The 21,165-nt window shown below is 48.2% G+C and overlaps 2 protein-coding genes across 2 annotated transcripts in view; one reads left to right on the top strand and one right to left on the bottom strand.

Moving 5' to 3' along the window:
- The window catches only part of LOC147229177 (transmembrane protein 65-like), a 42,877-nt gene extending 37,135 nt beyond the window's left edge, over positions 1–5,742 (top strand). The window contains exons 7-8 of the mRNA XM_086156019.1: positions 2,562–2,667; positions 3,435–5,742. Coding sequence (XP_086012145.1) covers positions 2,562–2,667; positions 3,435–3,575 — 247 coding nt within the window. The 3' untranslated portion in view covers positions 3,576–5,742. The remainder of the gene's footprint in view (positions 1–2,561; positions 2,668–3,434) is intronic.
- Positions 5,743–7,910: 2,168 nt separating this feature from the next.
- Positions 7,911–20,017, bottom strand: mboat1 (membrane bound O-acyltransferase domain containing 1). Its single transcript, XM_086156018.1, has 13 exons — positions 19,694–20,017; positions 18,506–18,651; positions 18,261–18,338; positions 16,224–16,319; positions 14,303–14,358; positions 14,090–14,144; positions 13,109–13,301; positions 11,588–11,780; positions 11,381–11,484; positions 11,246–11,310; positions 11,031–11,163; positions 10,622–10,773; positions 7,911–10,403 (listed from the first exon to the last, which is right to left on the bottom strand). Exons 1-13 carry the CDS (start codon positions 19,772–19,774, stop codon positions 10,226–10,228), a joined length of 1,530 nt encoding a protein of 509 aa, XP_086012144.1. The 5' UTR covers positions 19,775–20,017; the 3' UTR covers positions 7,911–10,225.
- Between the last annotated feature and the right edge of the window lie 1,148 nt (positions 20,018–21,165).

Consider the following 21,165-nt stretch of genomic DNA (forward strand, 5'->3'; position numbering starts at 1 on the left):
TTACAAACAAAACCGTCAGCGTGGAATTTCTGCTTGGCTGCCGATGAGCGTCTCCGGACTCATCATTCATGGCCTCCGCGGGCGTGTTGAACCAATATCAAGGATGTATGTTTATTTATGTGAGCCTGTTGCTCCAAAGCCATGTTTAATTCAGTTTTTGTGTCACTACAGAATAAGGCATATTTATTCCCATTAGGGTTTGCAGTCCTATTGCTCTTACTCACCTCGAATGCGTTGGTTTTTTTTTATGAATTCGTGTTGGTAGAGAATCGCAGGGAAAATGTTCCCTCCCCGTCTTCGGTCCATTACCTAATGTGTCGCTGCAGATTTTTCAACATCTGCATTTTTCACTCCTACAATCACTGCAAGAAGGTCCACGCTTTGATTTGGTCGAACCCCGCCTCCCTCCAGCGCAGCGCAGGCCAGACAGATAATGAATATTTGCAAGGAAAACATTAGTTTCATGTGATTTCATGCCGCCCGGCACAATCTTCATCAGCATTAGTCAAAGGTCTACATTAGAGAGGGAAGAAAAAAAGCTTCAGAATTAAAACGAAGCGCTCCATTTCCCGGTCGGGTTTCTAATGTTACATCGGGTTTTCGATTGAACGCCGTCATCTGAGTCGCAGTCGTTCTTTCTCTCGTATTTAAGTGAAACATCGAATTCCCTCTGCGCTCCTCGTAATACAACAAATATTTGCCCGCGTCTTGGTTTTTGGACGTCCAGAGAGCAGACTGCTGCATTACTCTTCGGTTCCCCTCCTGCCCCGCCGGACAGGCTGGAAGAACACGCTTTAATGATTCACAGCCAAGTATGTAGAGACGAGGGGTGTAAATCAGAGCCATCGTGACGATTCGATCCGATTCGATTTCTCAAGGCGACGATTCGATCGATTCGATTTTTTTTCCGATACTTAAAAATGCCCCACGATTCGATTCGATGCGATTTTTTTTTAACTACGATACGATTTTTTAATACGATATGTTTTTGGCCCTTTTCGAACTGCTCGGTAACTTTTGTGGGAAAAATGTACCCCGCCGGGCAGGGCGCTGTGCTTTTTCTGAACATTCGCCTTCAACGACACCGCGCCGTCTTTTCAGGTGAGCCGACAAATTAGAAGCGTCGCCACGGTAGCTAACTTCAATTCGACATTCTTTCCATATCGCCACATCCTTTACCAATTCTTTCCCGTTTTTGCGGGAGCCGAAATACTTCCACACGAACGATTTTAAGCCTACAGGAGTGTGTAAGTCCGCGTCCTTCTCAGCCATATCGACGTCCGCCTCCCGAATGTTTAAATGCGAGTGCTGTGCCAAAGAGGGTGTGTCCGCTGAAAGACGGTGCTGAAAGAGGGGAAGGGAGGCGAAGTAGGTGGAGACAAAGTAGGTTACCGCCTCCCGCAGCACGGAGTGAGAATTACGCCTCAGAGCAGACTAAAGATAGACCGGTAAAACGCATACGTGGATCGATACTCTTGCGGACGTGTCGATGCATCGGATCGTCAGCCGTCGGATCCATATATCGATACATATCGATTTTTTTTTTTACACCGCTAGTAGAGACGTGTTCATTTTGATAAAACTGAAACCCAGCTGAGGCGCCGGTTCAAAAACGTGGAAATACGAAATGAATTGCGTTATATGGAGTTTTATAACATTGGGAGTTTGATGCCATTTCTACGCTGACCCACCTGCAAGACAGAAAAGCCCGCACGTCTTTGTGGCCGAGGTGTTTCCAGCTTCCGGCTCACCTTACGGCCCGTCTGGTTTCAAGACGAAGCCAAAGTCACCCTGCTGTCGGCGGCAGCAGGTGGCCGGTTCAGAGGTGTCACCCGGAAGGATCTCTGGCTGCGCCCGGACCGTGCACGTTTACCTCAATTAATGCGCAAGCGTCTCCGGAGAGCCGATCGCCGTCGTCCGTCTTTATTTTCGAACAATGCGCGATGCCTGATGTGAAAACCAGACCAACGGAACGGTGTGTTTGATCCCGAGATCTTCTAGGAGTTTCATCTGACCAGCAGCACTTTGTGCTTCATACCTCACAGTTCAATGTGCACTGTCTAGTGTAACAGTGCACATCACTGCTAATTTGCACCCTATTATTAATATTATTTTGCTAATTTCATGTCACGGTGGGATTGTGAGAGACATCTTCTCGGTTCCTCTGTATCTCCAGTACATGCGGAGAAACTGAAAATAAAACCGACCTCGACCTTTAGACACTTTTTCAAAATATCTCTTAATATCTCAAAATAGTAATCCTCATGAATCCTGTTCTTGGGTGCAACAAGGGGATGATAATGTTCAGGACTGGTATAAATAAACACTATATATTTATAATGTTGTTGTTTTCACAGAAAGGCCAGATTGTATTCTTGAATGATTGAAAATATTTGAATTGCAGATTTATTAGCGTGCGTGCATGAAAGTAGCCATTGTCCTGCCATAATTGTTTGAATTAGAAGTTAGGATACAGTCTGCACTTGATCTGCGGGCCGACTATCGGACGCCAACCGCTTCACGCCGTGAAGGATGAAGACGTCCCCCCTTGTCTTTGGCAGGCTGGCGGGTTACGTGGAGGCTTTGGCGTCTCGGCTGGGGATGCAGATTCCAGACCTGAGTCCCAAACAGGCGGACATGTGGCAGACCAGAGTCAGCTCCCACTCGGTGAGTCGCCGCGGCGCCGGGAGACGTGGACGGGCTCCGTGTCACGTAGGAGGCGCTCGGCGCAGCGTGACGGGCGCCATCTGTTAACTCTGCAAAACACACCGAGCCTAGTGGTTTTCAATACAACGTTATTAGGTTTGTCCGGCACTTAAACACCTCGGGGGTTTATAAAAGGTCACGCCAATCTTAATCACTTATTCATTTTAAACCTGGCAAATACATGGTTTGCTCTCAGAAACGAGTGTGATGGAAAATCAATGCTCAGAGTTCTTGTTATTTGACTTGTGACAAATAGACCGAATATAAATATATACTGCTCAAAAAAATAAAGGGAACACTTGAACAACACAATGTAACTCCAAGTCAATCACACTTGTGTGAAATCATAGTGTCCACTCAGGAAGCAACACACATTCATTTGGACTTGTTTTAAGGACATTACATCAAAGTTGGATCAGCCTGGAGTTTGTTTTTACACTTTAATTTGGAGTGTGATTCCTAATCCAGACCTCCATGGGTTGATACAATTGATTTCCATTGATCATTTTGGTGTGATTTTGTTGTCAGCACATTCAACTGTGTAAAGAGCAAAGTGTTTCATAAGAATATTTCATTCATTTAGCTCTAGGATGTGTTTTTTAAGTGTTCCCTTTATTTTTTTGAGCAGTGTATATCCCATTTTAAAGGTGAGCATCAGGGTTCTGTGATTCCTGTGTGGAAAAAGCTTTTCGTCTTGGGGTTTTCTGACGCGTCCTCTCCTCGAGCAGGGCAAAGCCATCGGCGTCGGCATCGGCTGCATCCTCGGCATGTTTCCCCTTCTGTTCTTCAAGGACGACGACAAGAAGGACGGGCAGGCGGAGGCCGAGGAGGAAGCACAGGCCGCTTCGACGGGCGGCGGCAAAAACTGAGACCGCTCAAACCGCTCGGAAAAGGAGGAGAGTGAAGGAGATGTCATGGAGCCCCTGCGGGCTCGCCGACGAACCGATGAGAAAGGTATTTCGAAGAGGATCTCACGTTATTATTTGACCCCGACCTCGAGCGCAGGAACCCCGGCGTCTTCCTGGAGCCACGAGGCCGTCGTTCATCGGACGGCCGCTCATTCTCCGCATTCTCCTTTTACACACTTCCACCACCTCTCTCTCGGCTTCCTCCTCCGCTCCGTTCAACAAGATCGACGCCGTCTCCGTGCTTCCACCACGGTGGACGGATTGGACGGCTAGAAAAACATTTCGGAAGAAGGTCGGCGTCACGCCGCATGTGGAAGCGTGTCACATTTGCAGATGTAGAAGCCTCAACGCCGAGCGTCTGTCCCCTCACTTTTAACAAGTGTGTCTCGCTCCCGGTGGCGCCGAGGTCTTAAAACATCCGTCCGACCCGCCGCATCCATCACCGTGGCAACTGGTCAGCGACTAAACCTGAGCGCGCAGGTGGATAAATACGTAACATCGAGGTGCTTCTTAACTTTTACCAGCTACAACAGCAGTGTGTGTGTGTGTGTGTGTGTGTGTGTGTGCGGGGGGGGGGGGTTAATGAGACACACTGTGGTGCGGTTTAATGAAGGACTGCAGAGGAAGTGTGTAAAAGGCTCCCGGCATGTTTGTGTGTGAGCACCGGCTCCTCGCGTGGCAATAAAGTCACGACTGCTCATCACTTTTGGTTCACAACTAAAAGTTGGGGTGGAACAAAAGCTGCTGATGGGCTCACCGCTGGTGCAAACCTTAAAGAGCAAGCACAGACGGAGAGCTTTCCTCGCGGCGGCCTATTTCTGAATTAAATTCCATTTTTTTATTTCCTTTTAATGCCAACCAGAGCACCTCAGGATCGGCGACAGGTCGTTTTTGTCACTTATCATCTGGGAAATGTTCTTGTAACTCAGTTATTTTTGTTTGTGATTCAAATCAAATCTACAGCTGTGTTATTCCCTCAGCTGACGCCCTCACGCAAACAATTTTTATCTTCTCAACACATAATCCCGACGTTTCCGTCAGCGACTTGTGTTACACCCCGGCCGTGACCTATTCCAGGCGTGTTCTGTCGGTGCTCAAGCGCCTGGATTTCTGCGCGTCACCCGTATGTTGGAAAGAGCCGAGATGAGATGGAGAGGAAGTAGAAATATCGGGATGGACGACCCGAGAGGAACCTCCCTGGGCGGCGCTCGGGTCGACCTGTTTGTAGGATGGAGGCCAGCGAGGCGGATCTTGTTGCGACCGAAGCTGAGTGGATGTGAGATTATTTTCATTTCGAAGAAGCTTTTTTTGACTTGAAACGTCTCCAGGAAGAAGTTGGCCTGCTCACCGGATGCAAACCTGGACAGCCAGAGTTTCCCTGCAGGTTTATTTTCACGTCTCTCTTGCCCTCTGCTGGATGAGAGGCAGTAAGACGCCGTGGTTGGAAGCAGCCGGCGTTTTGTTTGGTTTTATTTAAAAAAAAACAAAAAAAAAAACATCCTGGCTGTTCGCCTTTTCTAGATATGATTCAATCTATCTTCGATTACTAATCGTTGTTCCTTCCGAGAGGCGAGTTCGGCCATCGGACAGATTTGTGATGTAATAAGACACTTTATTATGCTGTCACAGAGTTTCCTCGATCTGTTATAGTAATTCTAATAATATATAATAATTGTAATAGTTGATGCACCTGCTAGGACTTTATCACTTTAGATGTTGGCGAAGGAGGCGGCTGCGCGCGTCGGTCCAAGGACCAGGAAAAAAAAAATGTATTTATTTTTGTTTTGAATGTTCTGCGCTGTATTCACTAATGTTCCCACGGGAACGCTTGAAGGAAAAAAAAGAGCGGGAGACGTTTCTCGGCATAATCCAACTATTACACATTAAGTTTGTTCCACCATCTCTCCATCTAAAACCTCCACACACACTCTTGGAGATTGAGAGACACGAGAGTAACGCCGTCTAAGAACCTTCTAGTTATTTATTATATGGATGCTTGTGATCCTCGAGGTGGTAGAACTATGAAGAAAATGTAAAGAATTGATAATATTTATGTAGTTCGGCTTTTGGATCTGACTGCTTGATCTCAATCATGCATGTATTGCTAATAAAACACTATTGTACATGTTTACTTTGTTATCGTATCTCTTTGAAGTTAAATTCTGTAATTCACTCTGAAATGATGCCCGCATCATTAATGATGGACTTTTTGAATTCTGAATTGAAATATGTTTGAGCCAAGAGGGAAAAAAAAAAAAGAAACTGTCCTGTTTTCCTCCTGTTTTCCAAATCGTTCCGGATCGGTCGGAAGATGATAAAAGACTTGCACAAAATAGCTTTTCGAGGATTTTTTGCCCCAGTTGTGTGACTGTTAAAGCCTGATGAGTTTCATTTATTGAACAAATCAGTTTGATTTCGATGTTGTGTCGCCGTCGAGGACGTCGTGGCACAGATGTGAGATGTGACTGTTCAGCTTTTCCAGTCTTTCCTGGTTTTCAATCCTCAAAGTGTCCCTGGAACAAAGACTTTATTTTTCTGCATACGGACTTCTGATTAATGGAAAAGGAAGCCGTTTCTGTCGTTCCGACTGATCTGTTTGCCCAGACTGGCAGTTTCCAACCCGTGATTTCTCAGTAACTACCTGCACGGTGTCGCGTGAGGCTCGGTACGTCCTCGAGACGCTCGGCTTTCACTTGTCTCATTAAGTCATCATTTTGATTCGTCTGTTTTGAATTTTCAGTTGCTTCCTTTGAAAAGGGAGTCACAAGGAAAAATCTCTTTCGCAAAACTGCATGATAAATCATACGTTCTCTTAACTGGAACGTGAGGAACCGATTTAAAAAGAATATATTGTACTTTTAGCTGTATTTTTGTCAGTTAAAGGTCAAATCAGAGATTTGAGAAGAGAAAACAGATGCACGGGTATGAGTTGAGATGCTAGCTCCTAAAATAAATCCATGAAATGCATGACATGGGATCGGACAAGCCAGGAGTTTGTCACGGGTCGTCGAAGTAATCTTGTTGAGATGTTCCAGATGCAGAATAGCGATCGTGTCCACCCATGATATTTGTCTCCAGGGCCGGAATCAGCCGGTCCACCCGCTTCTTGCACCGAGCCTGGTGTCCGGTAGATCGGGTGGTTGTCGCTTGTCGTCATGTTGCACGCCTGGTCATTAACAGGTCCTGAGATGCAGGCGGATCAAAACACGTATCTCCCGCGGGGCGCTTGGCGTCCGCCGGGAGCCGACCGGCATCACACGGGGAAAGAAAACGCTACTTTCACAATGTAGTCGAGGCCAAGCGCTTTTTGCAGAGCGAAGGTCGTGAAGGAGAGCCGCCGAGATTCACTGGCCTTAAACCAACCATACCGTCATCACCCTGGTCTTCTGAATGTTGGCTTTAAATATGAAAAAAAATGTTTTTTCCTTTTAAATACTCTTTGGTGGCACAGAGATGGGAAAGAATACATCCTGCCCTTGCAGTTGAATGGAGGGCCGCCAAAGCAGGTACGGCCCTCCAAGTCGTCTTATCCCAAATTGCTAACCGTATCCACATGGTCCGCCTCACGGAGAAAAACACGGATCCTCACGGATCCTTTTTTTTTTTGTTGTATTTTTGACAGTGATTTACCACAGAAAGCTGGAGAAAATGTCCAAGAAAAACTGTAACGGTACAAACGTGGGACGAGCAAACAACCGCCTCCTTAAAAGTCGGGATCGGTCTGCGAGGAAAAGGCACAACCGGACGGATGCAAGTACTCACTTTCTTTGATGTTTTTCCGGAGTTTTCCAACTTTTAGATGGTTAAAAGTGCAGCTATTTTTTTTTTTATATACATGGTCGCTTGTTTTCAGCCAAACATGAACCGGAAAACAGTGAACGTTGTCAAGTGATGGACTTGTATACGTTTCTCATGTTGGCACCTGTTAGCAGCCTATGCTAGCAGCCTATGTTAGCAGCCTATGCTAGCAGCCTATGCTAGCAGCCTATGTTAGCAGCCTATCCTAGCAGCCTATGCTAGCCGTAGCTCTGCCGCTTCCACTGTAACAAGCGATCAGTAATACTGATTTTAGCTCCGCGCTCGGACTGTGGATGTGTGATTTGCTTGAGGATAATCACCTCCACGGCGTGAGGAAGGGACCGACTCCGGTCGCCGTGGCTGCAGTCCAGCTCCTGCCACGGCGACGGCTTCAGGTGTGTCGTAGCGACCGCGCTACGGCAGCTAAACTCAGCTCAAGAATGCTAAAACTCAGCTAAACTCTCCTCAAGAAGGAAACTGAAGAAACAAATCAAAGAGTTGTTTCAGTGAAGTTTTATTTCTTTACATCATTTTATTTTTAACTCTTGTTCATATAAACAATATTAAAATGGGTATTACTCTCACCTTACACACACACACACACAGTCAGTGGCATCCTCTTAGTCACACAATCGTACAAAAATTTAAACCCAGTAAAAAGTTATTTAAATAGGTGCTCATTCTGGACACCTTTGTATGCAAATACACGATTGCTTTTTGTTCTGTTAGAAACAAACTATCATCACACACACACACACACACGTATGTCGAGTCATCAACATGCTATTGATGAGGCGGTTAGCATCATGTTATTGAAAACAGGTTGTTACACAAAGCAAAGTTTTACACACACACACACACACACACACACACATACAGACCCTCAGAGTTGAGGAGTCCTCCAACTGCAGACACTATATATTTTTCTCACCCCTCCTTCACCAAATGCAAAGCAGCTGTTGCGTCAGGCGACCACGGTAAAGAAACACACACTTTGAAAGGCTCAATCCATCGCAATCAAATGGAGAAGAAATGGATGGAATCACGTGAGTCAACATCTGCTGAACCTCCACGTGAGATGCCCACCAGCACGACTGTTTATGGAATCAGAACACGCTATACTTTCCGATATTTTACTCCTGATCGACTCGAGCGTCGGTACGTTGAAAGTAATGTTGATCTACTCGTTGTTCAAGTAGCATTTCCTGCAGAAATTTAAAGCGGTGTGATTTTACCTTTTCATAAAAAAGGACAAAAAGCACCCGTCTTTCAGACTGGATTTTACCTTCCCGGTCGAAGCAAACTGAACTCTGAAAGCGTGTTATCGGCACGTTCTTACTGCTGACAAACAGACGCTTTGAATTTGGAAACAGGTTGAATTTATAATCATTTTTCCTACATTATTAATAATGATAATTACACATGACGGCAGAAATTAGCACCAGGAATAATGTGACTAATAAATTGTGTTTTAAAAAGAAACGGAAAATCATTTTTCATCAGTAGGCAGGTGACTTCGATTAAACCCTGCATCGCCGCTCGCCGGCACCCATATCAACTCATGATATTCCACCGTAACTCAGCCTGAAGCCGAGGTTCGCCTGCGTCCGAAGTGAGTCACCCTCGCCTCGCACGAGTGACCCGAAACAACAACCACCGCCAAGGAAAACATACTGACGTGTGCGATCATAAAGCGTCTGATGCCTCACAACCTCCCTCCCGCGCACCAGTCGATCCTGGCCAAAGAAAAGTGACATTAGGGGAGAGATTAGTTGCATTGGGTTGCATGGAGAGACGCTTCTGTTTCCACTGGACCCGCGTGGCTCGCCGTCATGACTTCGGTCAGCACAGTTTAAAAACGACCAGCAGATGTCTCTGAACGCCAGGCAGATGCTGCTTCTCCTGCTGCTTCTGCTGCTGCCGCTGATCAGCTCCGGTGATTTCCACGCGTCGGACACGATGAACCTTCGGGTCTAATACGGGGATACCATGCCAGGTTTCCAGCACCGTTGACATGATGATGTCCGAGCTGCAAACAGGATCTGTTAAATGATGTCCCTTCAGCGGTCGGTAATCTGACGTGGATGGTTAAAGCCTCCTCGCCCGGAGGAGCCGCCATCTTGCATTTGGCTCACGTCCATTGATTTACAGCAGACCGTTCAGAAGCCGTGATATGACGTGGCCTCTTGAGACTAACGGCGGCGGACAAAGTCGTCCGGTCCGGTCCGGTCCGGTCCGGTCAGGGTGCCCGTCGGGTGCAGTGGGTACGTGGACTCTCTCGTGCACTTTTGTCGTGGCTACACAAGAGCGGCCTTTGTGACCAAATCGGAGCGCCAGAAGAGAGGCCACGAGTGTCTTTTTCCGCATGAATTTGTGTGTTTCCGTGTGTGTTTGTTGCGGCATCGGGTCCGGCTGCGTATCCCTGCGCTCCCCCGCCGCGCTGGCTTCATTTAGGCAGGACGGCCGACGGAGGGGAGAGCGCAGGGAGCCTCCTTTCTCCGCACGGCGTTGCATCGTTGTTGGAGGACGGGGGAGAAGATGGCGAGCGCTCTGGTGGCGGCGGGAGAAGAGAGGGTCCTCTCTTCCGGTCGAACTTACGTTTGACATCGAGTTTTCTGCACGACGGTAAATTTGGGTCCAAATCCCGTTGTCTGGTTCGAGCGTCAGAGATTCTGATCCTCCATTTTGTTTTAGTTTTAAAAATAAGAACCGCGTTGTTTTGCCCTTTTTCGCAGTTTGCTGAATGGCTTCGAGGGGAGCTTCACTGGGTTAGGCAACGGAGCGTCCGGTGAGAAAGCGTGACGGGGAGATTTTCAGTCCTCTTTGTGGTTGCTGTTGGCATGAGGCGGCCGGCATTGTGAAGAACGTGTCTCCGAGAGGGAGGCGGCGGGAAGCCTTTCGGCGCCAGCCGAGGGTTCCTCGGGTTTGTGCTTCCGATGCAGGGCGATCGCCCCCAGAATGCTGATGATGTGCATGTGGAAGTACATAGACCTGGGGTTTGACGGAGAACCAATCGTGTCAATGTTTCCTCGGAGCGAGCGAATAAAAATCCACCGTTACACCACGAGCTACGCTTCGGCTACGAGACACGTCTTAGATGCGGACGCGACAGAAAACGCCGTATGTCGGTATTTAACAATCAAAAACATGACGTGTTTTTTATGCCGACTCTCACACCTCACCAGGAGGTCGGTGCCGACAAAACCTACCTGTAATAAACAATGGTGGGTTCTACCGCCAGCAGCAGAAAAGGCATGACGGTGTAGCAGATGGCCAGCTGAGTTCCAGCCCATGTTAAGATGTCGTAGCCCAGCTTTAAGGCTCGGGAGCCCAGAAAGATGTGACGCACAGATTTCCGCACCTTTTGGACGAAAACAAAAGAAGACACTCAAACAGCGGCTTGTCCTGGCAGGCTGCGGTGCAGGCGGGAGACCTTTTCAAAGTTCTTTTGAAAGAAAAAGTGGAAAGACCACGTATTGCCCGCACTCTCACTCCATGTTTCGCCGTGCGGAAAAGGTTTATTTTCTGAGAGCGCCCTCAGCGGCTGCTTTCTCCTCCTTCATTTATCCTTTCCCTTTTATTTCCAACAGTAAATGTCAGCGGCCGGCGAGTACTCACTGCTCGCGCCGCAATCGTGATGGGAATGGCAGTGATGAAAGTGAAATAGTAGCCGGGATAAACGCCGTGCCACAGCGCCGACAGGACGAAGGTCAGGGCCAGACGATGCTTCGGGGCTCGGTCGTAACACACCCTGGACACACGGGACGGCAAAGTCAATATAACCGGAACGTACGCCGCGGGCGTCGTGCGGCGACACTGACGTTCACGCTCACGTTTTCAGCCAAAGCCCCGTGCGAATGTTCCAGTTATCAATGAATGTCTTGAAACTGGTCGCCGTCTGAAAGACACGAAGGGTCGATAAGAACGCCGGACGGGACGCCGGCGCAGAGGCCGGGCGGCGACGGTACCTCAATCCTGATGATGTTCAGGTTACTGATGAGGTCCCAGGATGGTTTTCCATGTTCATCCATCCCTCGGAAACCATAGCCCGCTGCGTTGTTGACGGCGTCCGCTGAGAGGTCGGGGGAAGCGGAAAAAACGAACAAACCGACGTGATTTGGAGGCGGTTAAACATCCGGGCCGTGTTTTGTCGACCAATAGGAAGTGTAGCTCACCTAGGGTCCAGGCAAAATAGAATTTGGGCCTGGCTGCTTGTATGGAAAAGAAAGCATAGGTAAGCCTAGAGTGGAAGGGGGCGTGGCTTACAAAGTGGGAGTCGATGTTGTACTTTATCGGCAGCGACCGGGTCACAATGAGGAAGAACGCCATACAGCCGACGCAAACCAGCAGCTTTTCACACACGGCTTTCTGCAGAGAACGAGGGAAAGGGACTGAAAAACTGGAGCGGTCCGGCTCCGGTCCAGCCGGAGGCCAGAGACCACAAGAGCACGAGAGGTTTGGGTGCGGGGAGGAAACACGACGGAGGAAGAAACGTCATCGCTGTTCATGATGCGACGAGTAAAGGACTTTAGCGATTTGTATTTGTAAAATGTCGAACCTAATTAACAAAAAAACAACAGCTATATTGAAAACAAGCATCTAATACATCCATCACTTCCAAATGTTTTTGCATTTTATCCTGGGATCAACAGTTAATGCAAAAGTCTCCTGGAATGCTTTGCTACATCTAAATTAACGCGGTATTACTTTAGAAATTGTGCCATGCAAAAGTAAACAGCCCCTTGGAGATATTTTCAATTTGCAAATGTTTGTTGCAAAACAGTGAATCCTCTCAGCGTCTCCTCTGCATCCTCCTCTCTCACACCGACCAGCTATTTGTCCTCCGCATCCATTTATGTCCTCTTCGGTCTTCTTCTCGGCCTCCTGCCCGGCAGTTCCATGCCAGCATCCTTCCGCCCAGATCTTCTCCATCCCTCCTCTGAACACGTCCAACCCGTCTCAGTCCGACATCATCTCCGGAACATCTACCATGTGCTGTCCTTCCTCTCCATTCTCCCCCCCGCGGTCTTCTACTCCTCTCTTTTCACGATGGCTGACACTTTTCTCCACCTCTTCCAACCTGCTTGCACGTGTTTCTTCACCTCTTCTCCACGCTTTACTTTGTAGCTGTACTCCCTGTAACCTTAGCTTTCCACTGGGGTCCTTCTCATCTGGATAGTCAACCTGCTCCCTCACCTCTATGGACGGATGGATGGAAGGATGGATGGATGGATGGATGGATGGAAGGATGGATGGATGGACGGATGGATGGACGGACAGATGGATGGACGGACGGATGGATGGACGGATGGAGCAGGAAAGACCTCGCAGATGGTATCAGAAAAGATGGTAGTTCAGATTGAAGAGAGGAGTCAAATTTAGATTTGAAGCCGTCAAGGAGAAGCGAAGCCCCGGTCATCTCCCTGCCGGCTCCCCGGGGTGACGGCTGGTGGACGACCGAACGCTTTGGACGGCGTCGGAACGAAACAACAAAACAAACAAGGTTTGCCGGATTTCTTCCTCCATTAAGCTTTGGATAAAATCCCTTCACTTAGTTTTGGGAGGGACTTTCCATACTTTACCTTAAGGGTCTGTTACACATGAACGTTTTGAATATCACCCAGGCTAACGTCACCGTTTTCTCCTTGTTTTTCAATGATATCAGTCTTGCGGATCATGAGGAATGTGAAACTCACAAGAGGCGATGGATCCGGAGCCTTATTGTATCCATTCTTCACGTGAGACGCTTCCGAGCGGCGCTTGAGCCTGCTGCCGATGTGCCTGCCCTCCACGAAGTCGATATAGTCCTTGTAGTTACTGCACGGCCCCACCAACACGCTCAGGAAGTTGAGGTTGTAGCTGAGGTACTCCACCAGGGACGGCTTCGCTCTGCACCGCAACACACTCGGTCACAACAACGGCCGGGTAAAACACCTTTTTGTGTGAGAAAAAGCGTCGCTTGAGGTGAAAGGAAACGCTGGATAGAAAACAAAACGTGAGGAAGACATGCCCTGTTATGGATTACTCATGATTACCATTTAAAAATGAAAATAAAATGGCAGTTAACGCCACCCTTGATATGCCATATAACTTCTGACGTTCACATTTTTAAATGCGATGAAATAGTTTCGGCTGGACTTTCTAATGTGAAAAATGTTACCGTGGTGTCCGTCAGAAACGGTGTTTGCAGTGTCTGCGTGCGTTGCCGTATTGCTGAGTGTTTATTTTGGGGAATCGGAGGTCGAGTGACTCCGAACCCCACCAGGATCTCAGGAATCGGCAGAATTACGTCGGGCCCGAGGTTTCTTAATAAGTCTTTATTTTCTCTCCTTCGTGCGCGATGCCGCTGAATGCGTCTATTCTCATGAGTAACATTTTCCATGCAAAACGATCCCCCTTTTCCGTGTCGCCCCGACGTGCGTCTTATAAGAACAAGCGAGTCACCGTGGCAGCAGCTGCCCTTTGTAGCTAAAGAAAGAAAAGGAGTTATTTTTTTGAGTGAGATAGTAATTCAGGCGCAACCCTCTCTGCAGACATACTTGTGGATTCACTGGCTCGAGATAAATATTCATCACGGCGGTGGCTATTCAGCGAGCGTCGCTCCGCACGGCCTACAAAACATCAGCAACAATAAGCTCTCGGAAAAAAAAGAGGCTCTCCGGTTATAAATCGCTTACTTTATGGCCAGAAGTCTCTGCTCTGCGGTCAAGTTTTCATCCTTCTTGCAAATACCTGGAAAAAAAAGGCCATTTATTCATTTAAGACTCGAGTGGAATTACTTCGATAGTCATCGTCAATCTTTGATCGTCATCAAAGAAAAACAAAACAGATAAATCCAACATAAACACGGCTATAAAAAACAAGTGCACGTCACGTGGGTGTGTTCGTACCATCGTGGAGCTGGAAGGCCAGCGTTGTCATCTTCTGGGTGACAATCATCAATGGCCTGTGAACAAAACATCGTGTTCAACTCCGCCGCCCACGGCTCACGCTGAGTTTCTACCTCCACATCCAGAGGGAGAATAAATCTGAGAGCAAATGAGTTCATGGACAGTTACAGGACAAACACGCGGTTGTATTTCTGAGATCTGCAACGCGTGTTAATGATGATCTTTTGGTGGGAACCGAAAAGAGAAAAACCCACCTTGCGCTTTGCTCAGGTTTGACCGTTGCTGCTATTATTTCATTCTTTTAACGTATTGTAGAAGGAGGCGTGTGAAGTCCAGTCTGGTATATAAGGCGACTATATATTCATTTGTTGATTTATCTTGAACACGGTTTGTTCTTCACAGTTTGGACTTACTGTTCGACTTGAAGCGGAAACAAGTTGCATTTCAGGGCGGGAGACCGATAAGGCGATATCAGCCCGGCGCTCGGACAACACGCCTTATATTTGTAATATTTGTCAACGCAGCCAAGAAGCCAGGCAGCTGCATTTTCACTGTCCGCTGCCGGGAACAGACTATTATTTTACTGGCTACGTGCACAAGAAGTGTGAACACGCCGGTTTCACGCTCACTCCTCGAGTCTCATTCACAGATAGAGACCTCTCTGTGCAGAGAATGTGAATGGGTGTGCAGAAAGGCACACTTCAACTCTCTCACACACACACACACACACACACACACAGAGGCTGCTGTGTGTGAGCGGCTGCATTGTGTACACAGCATGGAAAGCTGAGGCCCGTGTGTCTGGCAGTGCCAGCACAGGAGTTGGCAGTTTAGAGAAAGGTTTTTGGTGTCCGGCGTGTGAAGCACCCCGGCTCACGCTCCAGAGCCGCCGCTGGGAATTAGGACGCGGCTCACACACACACACAACACCGAACGCCACCTTCCCCACGCCGTTTCGTCGGCCCCGACACCGGGAAAGCAGAAACCTTCCGACACGACGGCGCTCTGAGGCCAAAAAAGACCGAAGACCCCTTTGACCGTCTGATTCTCCGGCGGACACGCGGCGGCTGAAGCGCCTGCACACATGACCGCACGTCTGCGTGATTAAAAACCATCCATCACGGTGGAAACTTAAAGCCCGGATGTCTAATTCAATATGATCCCAGCAAAGGCTGACTCATAGGCCTGGCTGGATGTTCCCAGTCACGCGCGGCGCAAGAGAGGCTGCCAGCAAACTCATCCACACCACAACGGTGCAAAGAAGTCGCTGACCAGCAAAGTCAACTGTCAAACCTTTCGGAAGCCCGGCCGCGCACACAAAATGCTTTTTCCCCCACTTGCTCCCCACTGAGGGCGTTTCCAGGAAAACCACCGCTGCCCCCGACGCTTTGTCGCTTTTGTTTTTTTGTCCCTTATTTCTCTGCTCAGAGCTCCGGCACCGAGTCAAGTCGGTGTATTTACAACCAGTATCGCCTCCTTTGACGAAGCCGACGCATACCGCCATCGTGACGCAGCCGGACGATCGATTTGCCGTCACTCCTTCTGTAAACTTTCAGTCGTGAGTAAAGCTAACCCGTCCTTGAAAAATCCCGTCCCGTTTTGCGCAAGCCTATTGTTCGCCATCCCTCGAACAAACCATGTTACGTCACATAATGAAAGAACCCTTAAAATGGAAATATTAGAAAAAGTCAGGCGGTCACTTTTGCCAGGAGGAGGAGCAGAGGTGCGTCCCTCACCTCCTTCAACCGTCCAACGCTTTTTAATCAGTGGCCCTTTGTTTACAGAGGCCGAGACGACCGCGCCGGCCGGTACCGCGCGCCGCACAAACTTTAACCGATAACAGAATAACATGTCTTTCCTCCCGACGCGCCTTCGTTAAACCGGACAGACGCGACAAGCGAGCGAGGAAGGCGGTCCTTACCCGGAGAAGTCCGTCGACAGTATCCCGTAGTTGAAGATGAAGACTCGACTCACCTGGCACAGCGTCAGGTAGCCCATGGAGGTCACCATGGAATACCTGCCGGACAAAATGGAAAGGAAATGTGCATCCGTTCCAATCGAAGCCGCCGCCTTTTGGACGCTCGCTAACCGGCTCGACCAAACAGACGAGGAATAATCAGTAATCCGTTTGACAGGCGTCGCCGCCGTGTCGATGATCGTTTCTGGTCTGAACAAAACCTGGTTTAAATTTGGAGAATAACCTCTTCACACGAGGTCACACCTGTCAAACTCAAGGCCCGCGGGCCAAATGTGGCCCGCCATGTCATTTTATGTGGCCCGCGAGGACGTCTTAAAACGTCTGATTGTGTTAAGATAAATAAGTCAAACACGTGGATTGACCATAAACTACATTAGATTGCAGCGTATCCACATCGATGCAATTTTCAAGTGGAAACAAAAAATACAAATGATCCCTAAATGTCCAGAAAGAGAAACGTCGATGCAGATGGAAGGCTGTTTCAAGAAAGATCGGAATGCATTTGTATAATTTGGGATTTGAATGAGTAATACATTCATAGTTATGCAACATTAAGGAGTAGTTAAATTCATTTTACTTTACACTTGATTGCGTTTGCACTGTTACCGTTACATGTGGCCCTTAGAGGGCAACCATGATGGTGATGTGGTTTGACACCTCTGCACTAGTGGCTTAAAAAAAAACAAAATAACGATATTTAATGGTACAAGAGCGAACGGTTGAAGTGTTCAGTAGAGTGTTCATCGTAACCCTTACGTTTTAACAAGTGGCTTCTTTTTGGGGCGAGTGCCAACGAGATATAAAGTCGCTCCTTATAAAAACATCCATGAAGTCGAACAGGATTTTCTCTCCCCTTGTGTTTGTGACAGACAGGTGAAAATGTAGTTTACTTAACCTCAAAGAGAGTTTGTGTCGTTTGAGTTTGTGTCCTTGTGTTACCTCGCCGCCTCTAAACGTGCATTCCAGAGACGCACAATCAGGCCTCACGTGCACGACTCCGGTCGTGGGGTCGCAAAAACCACAGCGCAAGAAGGCCGGCTGACTGGCTCACTCACAAACTGATCAACATGCACCCAAACACCATGAAACCAATATCTTATATATATATGTGTATGCATGTGTGTGTGTGTGTGTGTGTGTGTGTGTGTGGGCGTATGTATAAATGTATAATAATTTGGACTCGGCACTGAGCGTACAGACTGGTCCGGCAGGCGTGTTCACCTGTCTGTCACATACATGCTTTCAACAAGCAGGAAAGACGCTTCTTTGTGCCGAAGGGGAAAGACTGACCCGTCCAGAGCTGCTGCTTCCAGCTGCTTTCGTGCACGACGTCACATGAAATTCTCCGAGTGTGTTTGCATGTTTCGCCCTCTGTACTATAAGCGTGACGTCTTCAATCGTTCGCTCTCTTTCAGTCGGGTGACATCAATTTATATTGATGACGAAGCTGTCGAAGAAGTAACGATTAGAAAACCGGTGTTGAAATATGTGCGCGGGGGCTCTCGGTCGTCCCGGTAACGGTCGGTGCTTTCGGTCTTTCCGTGGCGACCCGACTCGAATTTCTCGGGTTCTTCAACTGACGAAGCCTCGCGGGAAGAAATTCAATTCCAGCTGCCAGGAAAAAGATTTTGACAACAGTTTGGCACATAGATAACTTCTGAAGTCACCAAACAGGCTTCTGAAGTCACCAAACAGGCACCGGTGTCTTTTGAAGAGCAGGTCGGACGAGTGTTACATCGATACAACGCTATCTAGGAGCGCGGAGGGGAGGAAACATCCTGCTGTTGCAACAGTTTAGCGTTTCAAACATCCAGAAACAACATCTGCGCCCCGCCCGTTCCACAGAAGACGCCCCGATTCTGTCCAGGTGTGACAAATATAGATAAGCTAGAAGCGGCGGCCCGTCATTTGCTCGTGATGAGATGCGCTAATTCAGGATTTATCCGTTTGGATTTGTAGTTTGTAGATCAGAACGCTCACCTGTGTACGTTGTTGACGTCGGCTCGGGTGACGATCAGGTAGTTGGCGGCCACCACGGTCAGGATGTGGGCGGAGTACCTGCAGATCACATTCATGCACGCTATGGAAAAACCACAAGGCTCTGACTTGTGATTTTATCCTGAAGTGAAACGCAAACAAACGCTTCGTTTGCCGTCAAATGGCGAAAAACGGTCGGGTTGGGAAACACCGAACCCGTCTCCACGCGTTGGTCTTTTCTATCCTACCATCCGAAGCAGAAGATGAGGAAGGCCACGCCGAAGAGAGTGGCGGTCGCGTGCCTGACCAGGGGGTTTGTGCGTCCGGGGTCCAGGTAGAGGCGAAACCAGGTGGCGGCGGCCAGAGCAAACACTTGGCACGCCAGAAAGTTCACCTGTGCGGCACAAAAAGGCAGGTTCAGATATTTTCCTCATTTAACATGATCTGTATCAAATGAGGAAAACAAAAAAAGCTCCACGATGCGCGAAACTGATGATAACGCCTGCCGTTTCTTGGCTTCGACAGACGAGGCCGCGTCGTACGGACCCACCGCTCGCCCCCGACAGAACGCAACCTCGTAAAATGATCTCAAAGTTCATTTGAGATTTCTTACAATAAGATGATACCATTGATACAAAAAAAAGTCCTCGCGCTGCTCCTTCTCCGGGGATTCTCGACGATGTTGAGGGAAATTGTTTTGACTCAGTATGACTTTCTGTGTAAATGTTTGGAATATCACACATTTCTCCAAAACAAGATCTTTTGTTTGGAAAGTAAAATGTGTCGGTCATAAACATGGCAATAACTAACATGGTTTTGCTGACATTCCAGGCTCCGTGCGATCCCTTTTTTTCCCCGTCCCGTGTTTGCCTGCGCATTGTTCTTACAGAAGTAATGTTATAAATGAGCGACCCTCTGCTCTGACACAATCCATCTGTGTGTCACTTCAACTCTCGACCCTTTGGACACAAACTCTGCCTTTCCCCTTTTAGGGCTTCAACTTCTCTGTCTGCTCTTTCGCTCCTTCTGCTCCTCGTTGAAAGCCACAAAACGGGTTCAGATGAAACGGACAAAGATGACACAGAAGTTTGCCATCCAGTGATTATTCCAAAGTTCAACTTCTCTTTTCTGAGCAGGTTTGTCCATCTTTGACTCCGGTGCGAATATGTCGGGGAAGATGCGCTCGTTTTGTTCGCCTCGACGCTCCGGGCGGGCGGGGTGAGCGGCCGCCGCGCCCGTTTGAACCGCACGGTAAAGATAAAGCGCGTCACGGTCCACAAAACGAGCGCTCCGCCCGTCCCGTCAGGTGCAGCGCGTCAAAGAGCCACCGGGGAAGAAAATCAACGGAACTAAAGTGAAGAAAAGCAGCCTTGGGGTCGCTTTTGAAAAGATTTGCACGCTGGAATGCGTGATTTTATTTTTAAAACCAGTCGTACCTGATCGAGAGGGAATCCCAGGTACTCGCTGACGGGCAGCAGCCACCGGGAGCCGGTGGTTTCAAACGCCCGCTCCGCCATCCTGATCCTGCGGGGCGCTGCGGGGATCTAGTCCTGCTCGTCCTGCTCGTCCTCCTCCTTTCTCCTCTTCCTCTTCTTCTTCCTCTTCTTCTTATCCTCTTCTTCCTCCGGAGATGGTCACTGGATTTCCCAAGTGACAGTCATTTCTTATCTCTCCCGTGAAATGTCACAGCAGTCCACGGTGCGACGCGGACCGAGTGGATCAGTCCTCTTCTCCTCCTCTTCTCCTCCTCCTTTCCTCCTCCTCTTCTACTTTCCTCCTCCTCTCCTCCTCCTTTTCTCCTCCTCCTCTTTCCAGCGCGTCTGACAGCGACTGCGGGAATGAGCATCACTTCCGGGCGGCGTTAAAAAATAAAAGTCAACGAGAAGCACGTGTATTGCTGTGTGTGTCTGTGTGTGTGTGTGTGTGTCTGTCTGTGTGTGTGTGTCTGTGTGTGTGTACGCTCCTATGGAATTCACACAGAACCTTTTTTAACTAAATATTTCACATGTTTATAGCCTTGACTTGTTACTTTGACACTTTATAGTTTTGTTTGTATTTCTTATTCACCCCCCTTTTTTATTTTTTTTATACTGTTTATACAATTTCCTACTTTTATTTATTATTATTATGTTTTACTTGAAACTCTGGCACAACAATGTTCTTCGGGATAAATAAAATTGTTCTTATTCTTATTCCTATGGTTGGACGATTTGCAAGAAAGACCAGCCTGTATTTAATACCAGAATGTGATTGGAATACACACATGACCTATGCGTGTGTGTGTGTGTGTGTGTGTGTGTGTGTATGTGTGTGTGTGTGTGTGTGTGTGTGAGACCATGACAAATATGTCACCCTTCTTTTCTTGTCATAATTATTTCACCTAATTTGATCGTGACAAAGATAATAAATAAGAAAACAACTTCCACAGAACAATAAATCTTCCTTCTTAATGGACAAATGAATTGGTAGATTTAACCTGCACTAAGAGCACGACATTAAATCTTCTTCTCCTCTGGTCTTTTCCCTTCAGGGTCTCCACAGTGAATCCACCTTCTCCATCTCACCCTCTTCTCTGGATCCTCCTCTCTCACACCAGCTACCTTCATGTCCTCTCTCACCACGTCCATCCATCTTCTCCTTGGTCTTCCTCTAGACCTCCCATTCCAGCATCCGTCCACCAATATATTGACTCTCCCTCCTCTGTCCATGACCCAACCATCTCCGACCTTCTCTCCAAAGCATCACTCCTGCTCCTCTCCATCCTGGTCGCTCCCAAAGAGAAGCTGAGCATCTTCATCTCCACGACCTCCAGCTCTGCCTGCCGTCTTTTGTTCCCGATCAGTGTTTTCAGATCATCTCACCACCTTTCCTTTCCTGGTGGAACACGTCTCTTCGCCTCTTTCCCACC

The sequence above is a fragment of the Fistularia commersonii genome, chromosome 11 (genome assembly GCF_037954325.1).
Source record: "Fistularia commersonii isolate RoL2024-O1a breed Wild chromosome 11, RoL_Fcom_v1.0, whole genome shotgun sequence".
Taxonomy (NCBI): Eukaryota; Metazoa; Chordata; class Actinopteri; order Syngnathiformes; family Fistulariidae; genus Fistularia; species Fistularia commersonii.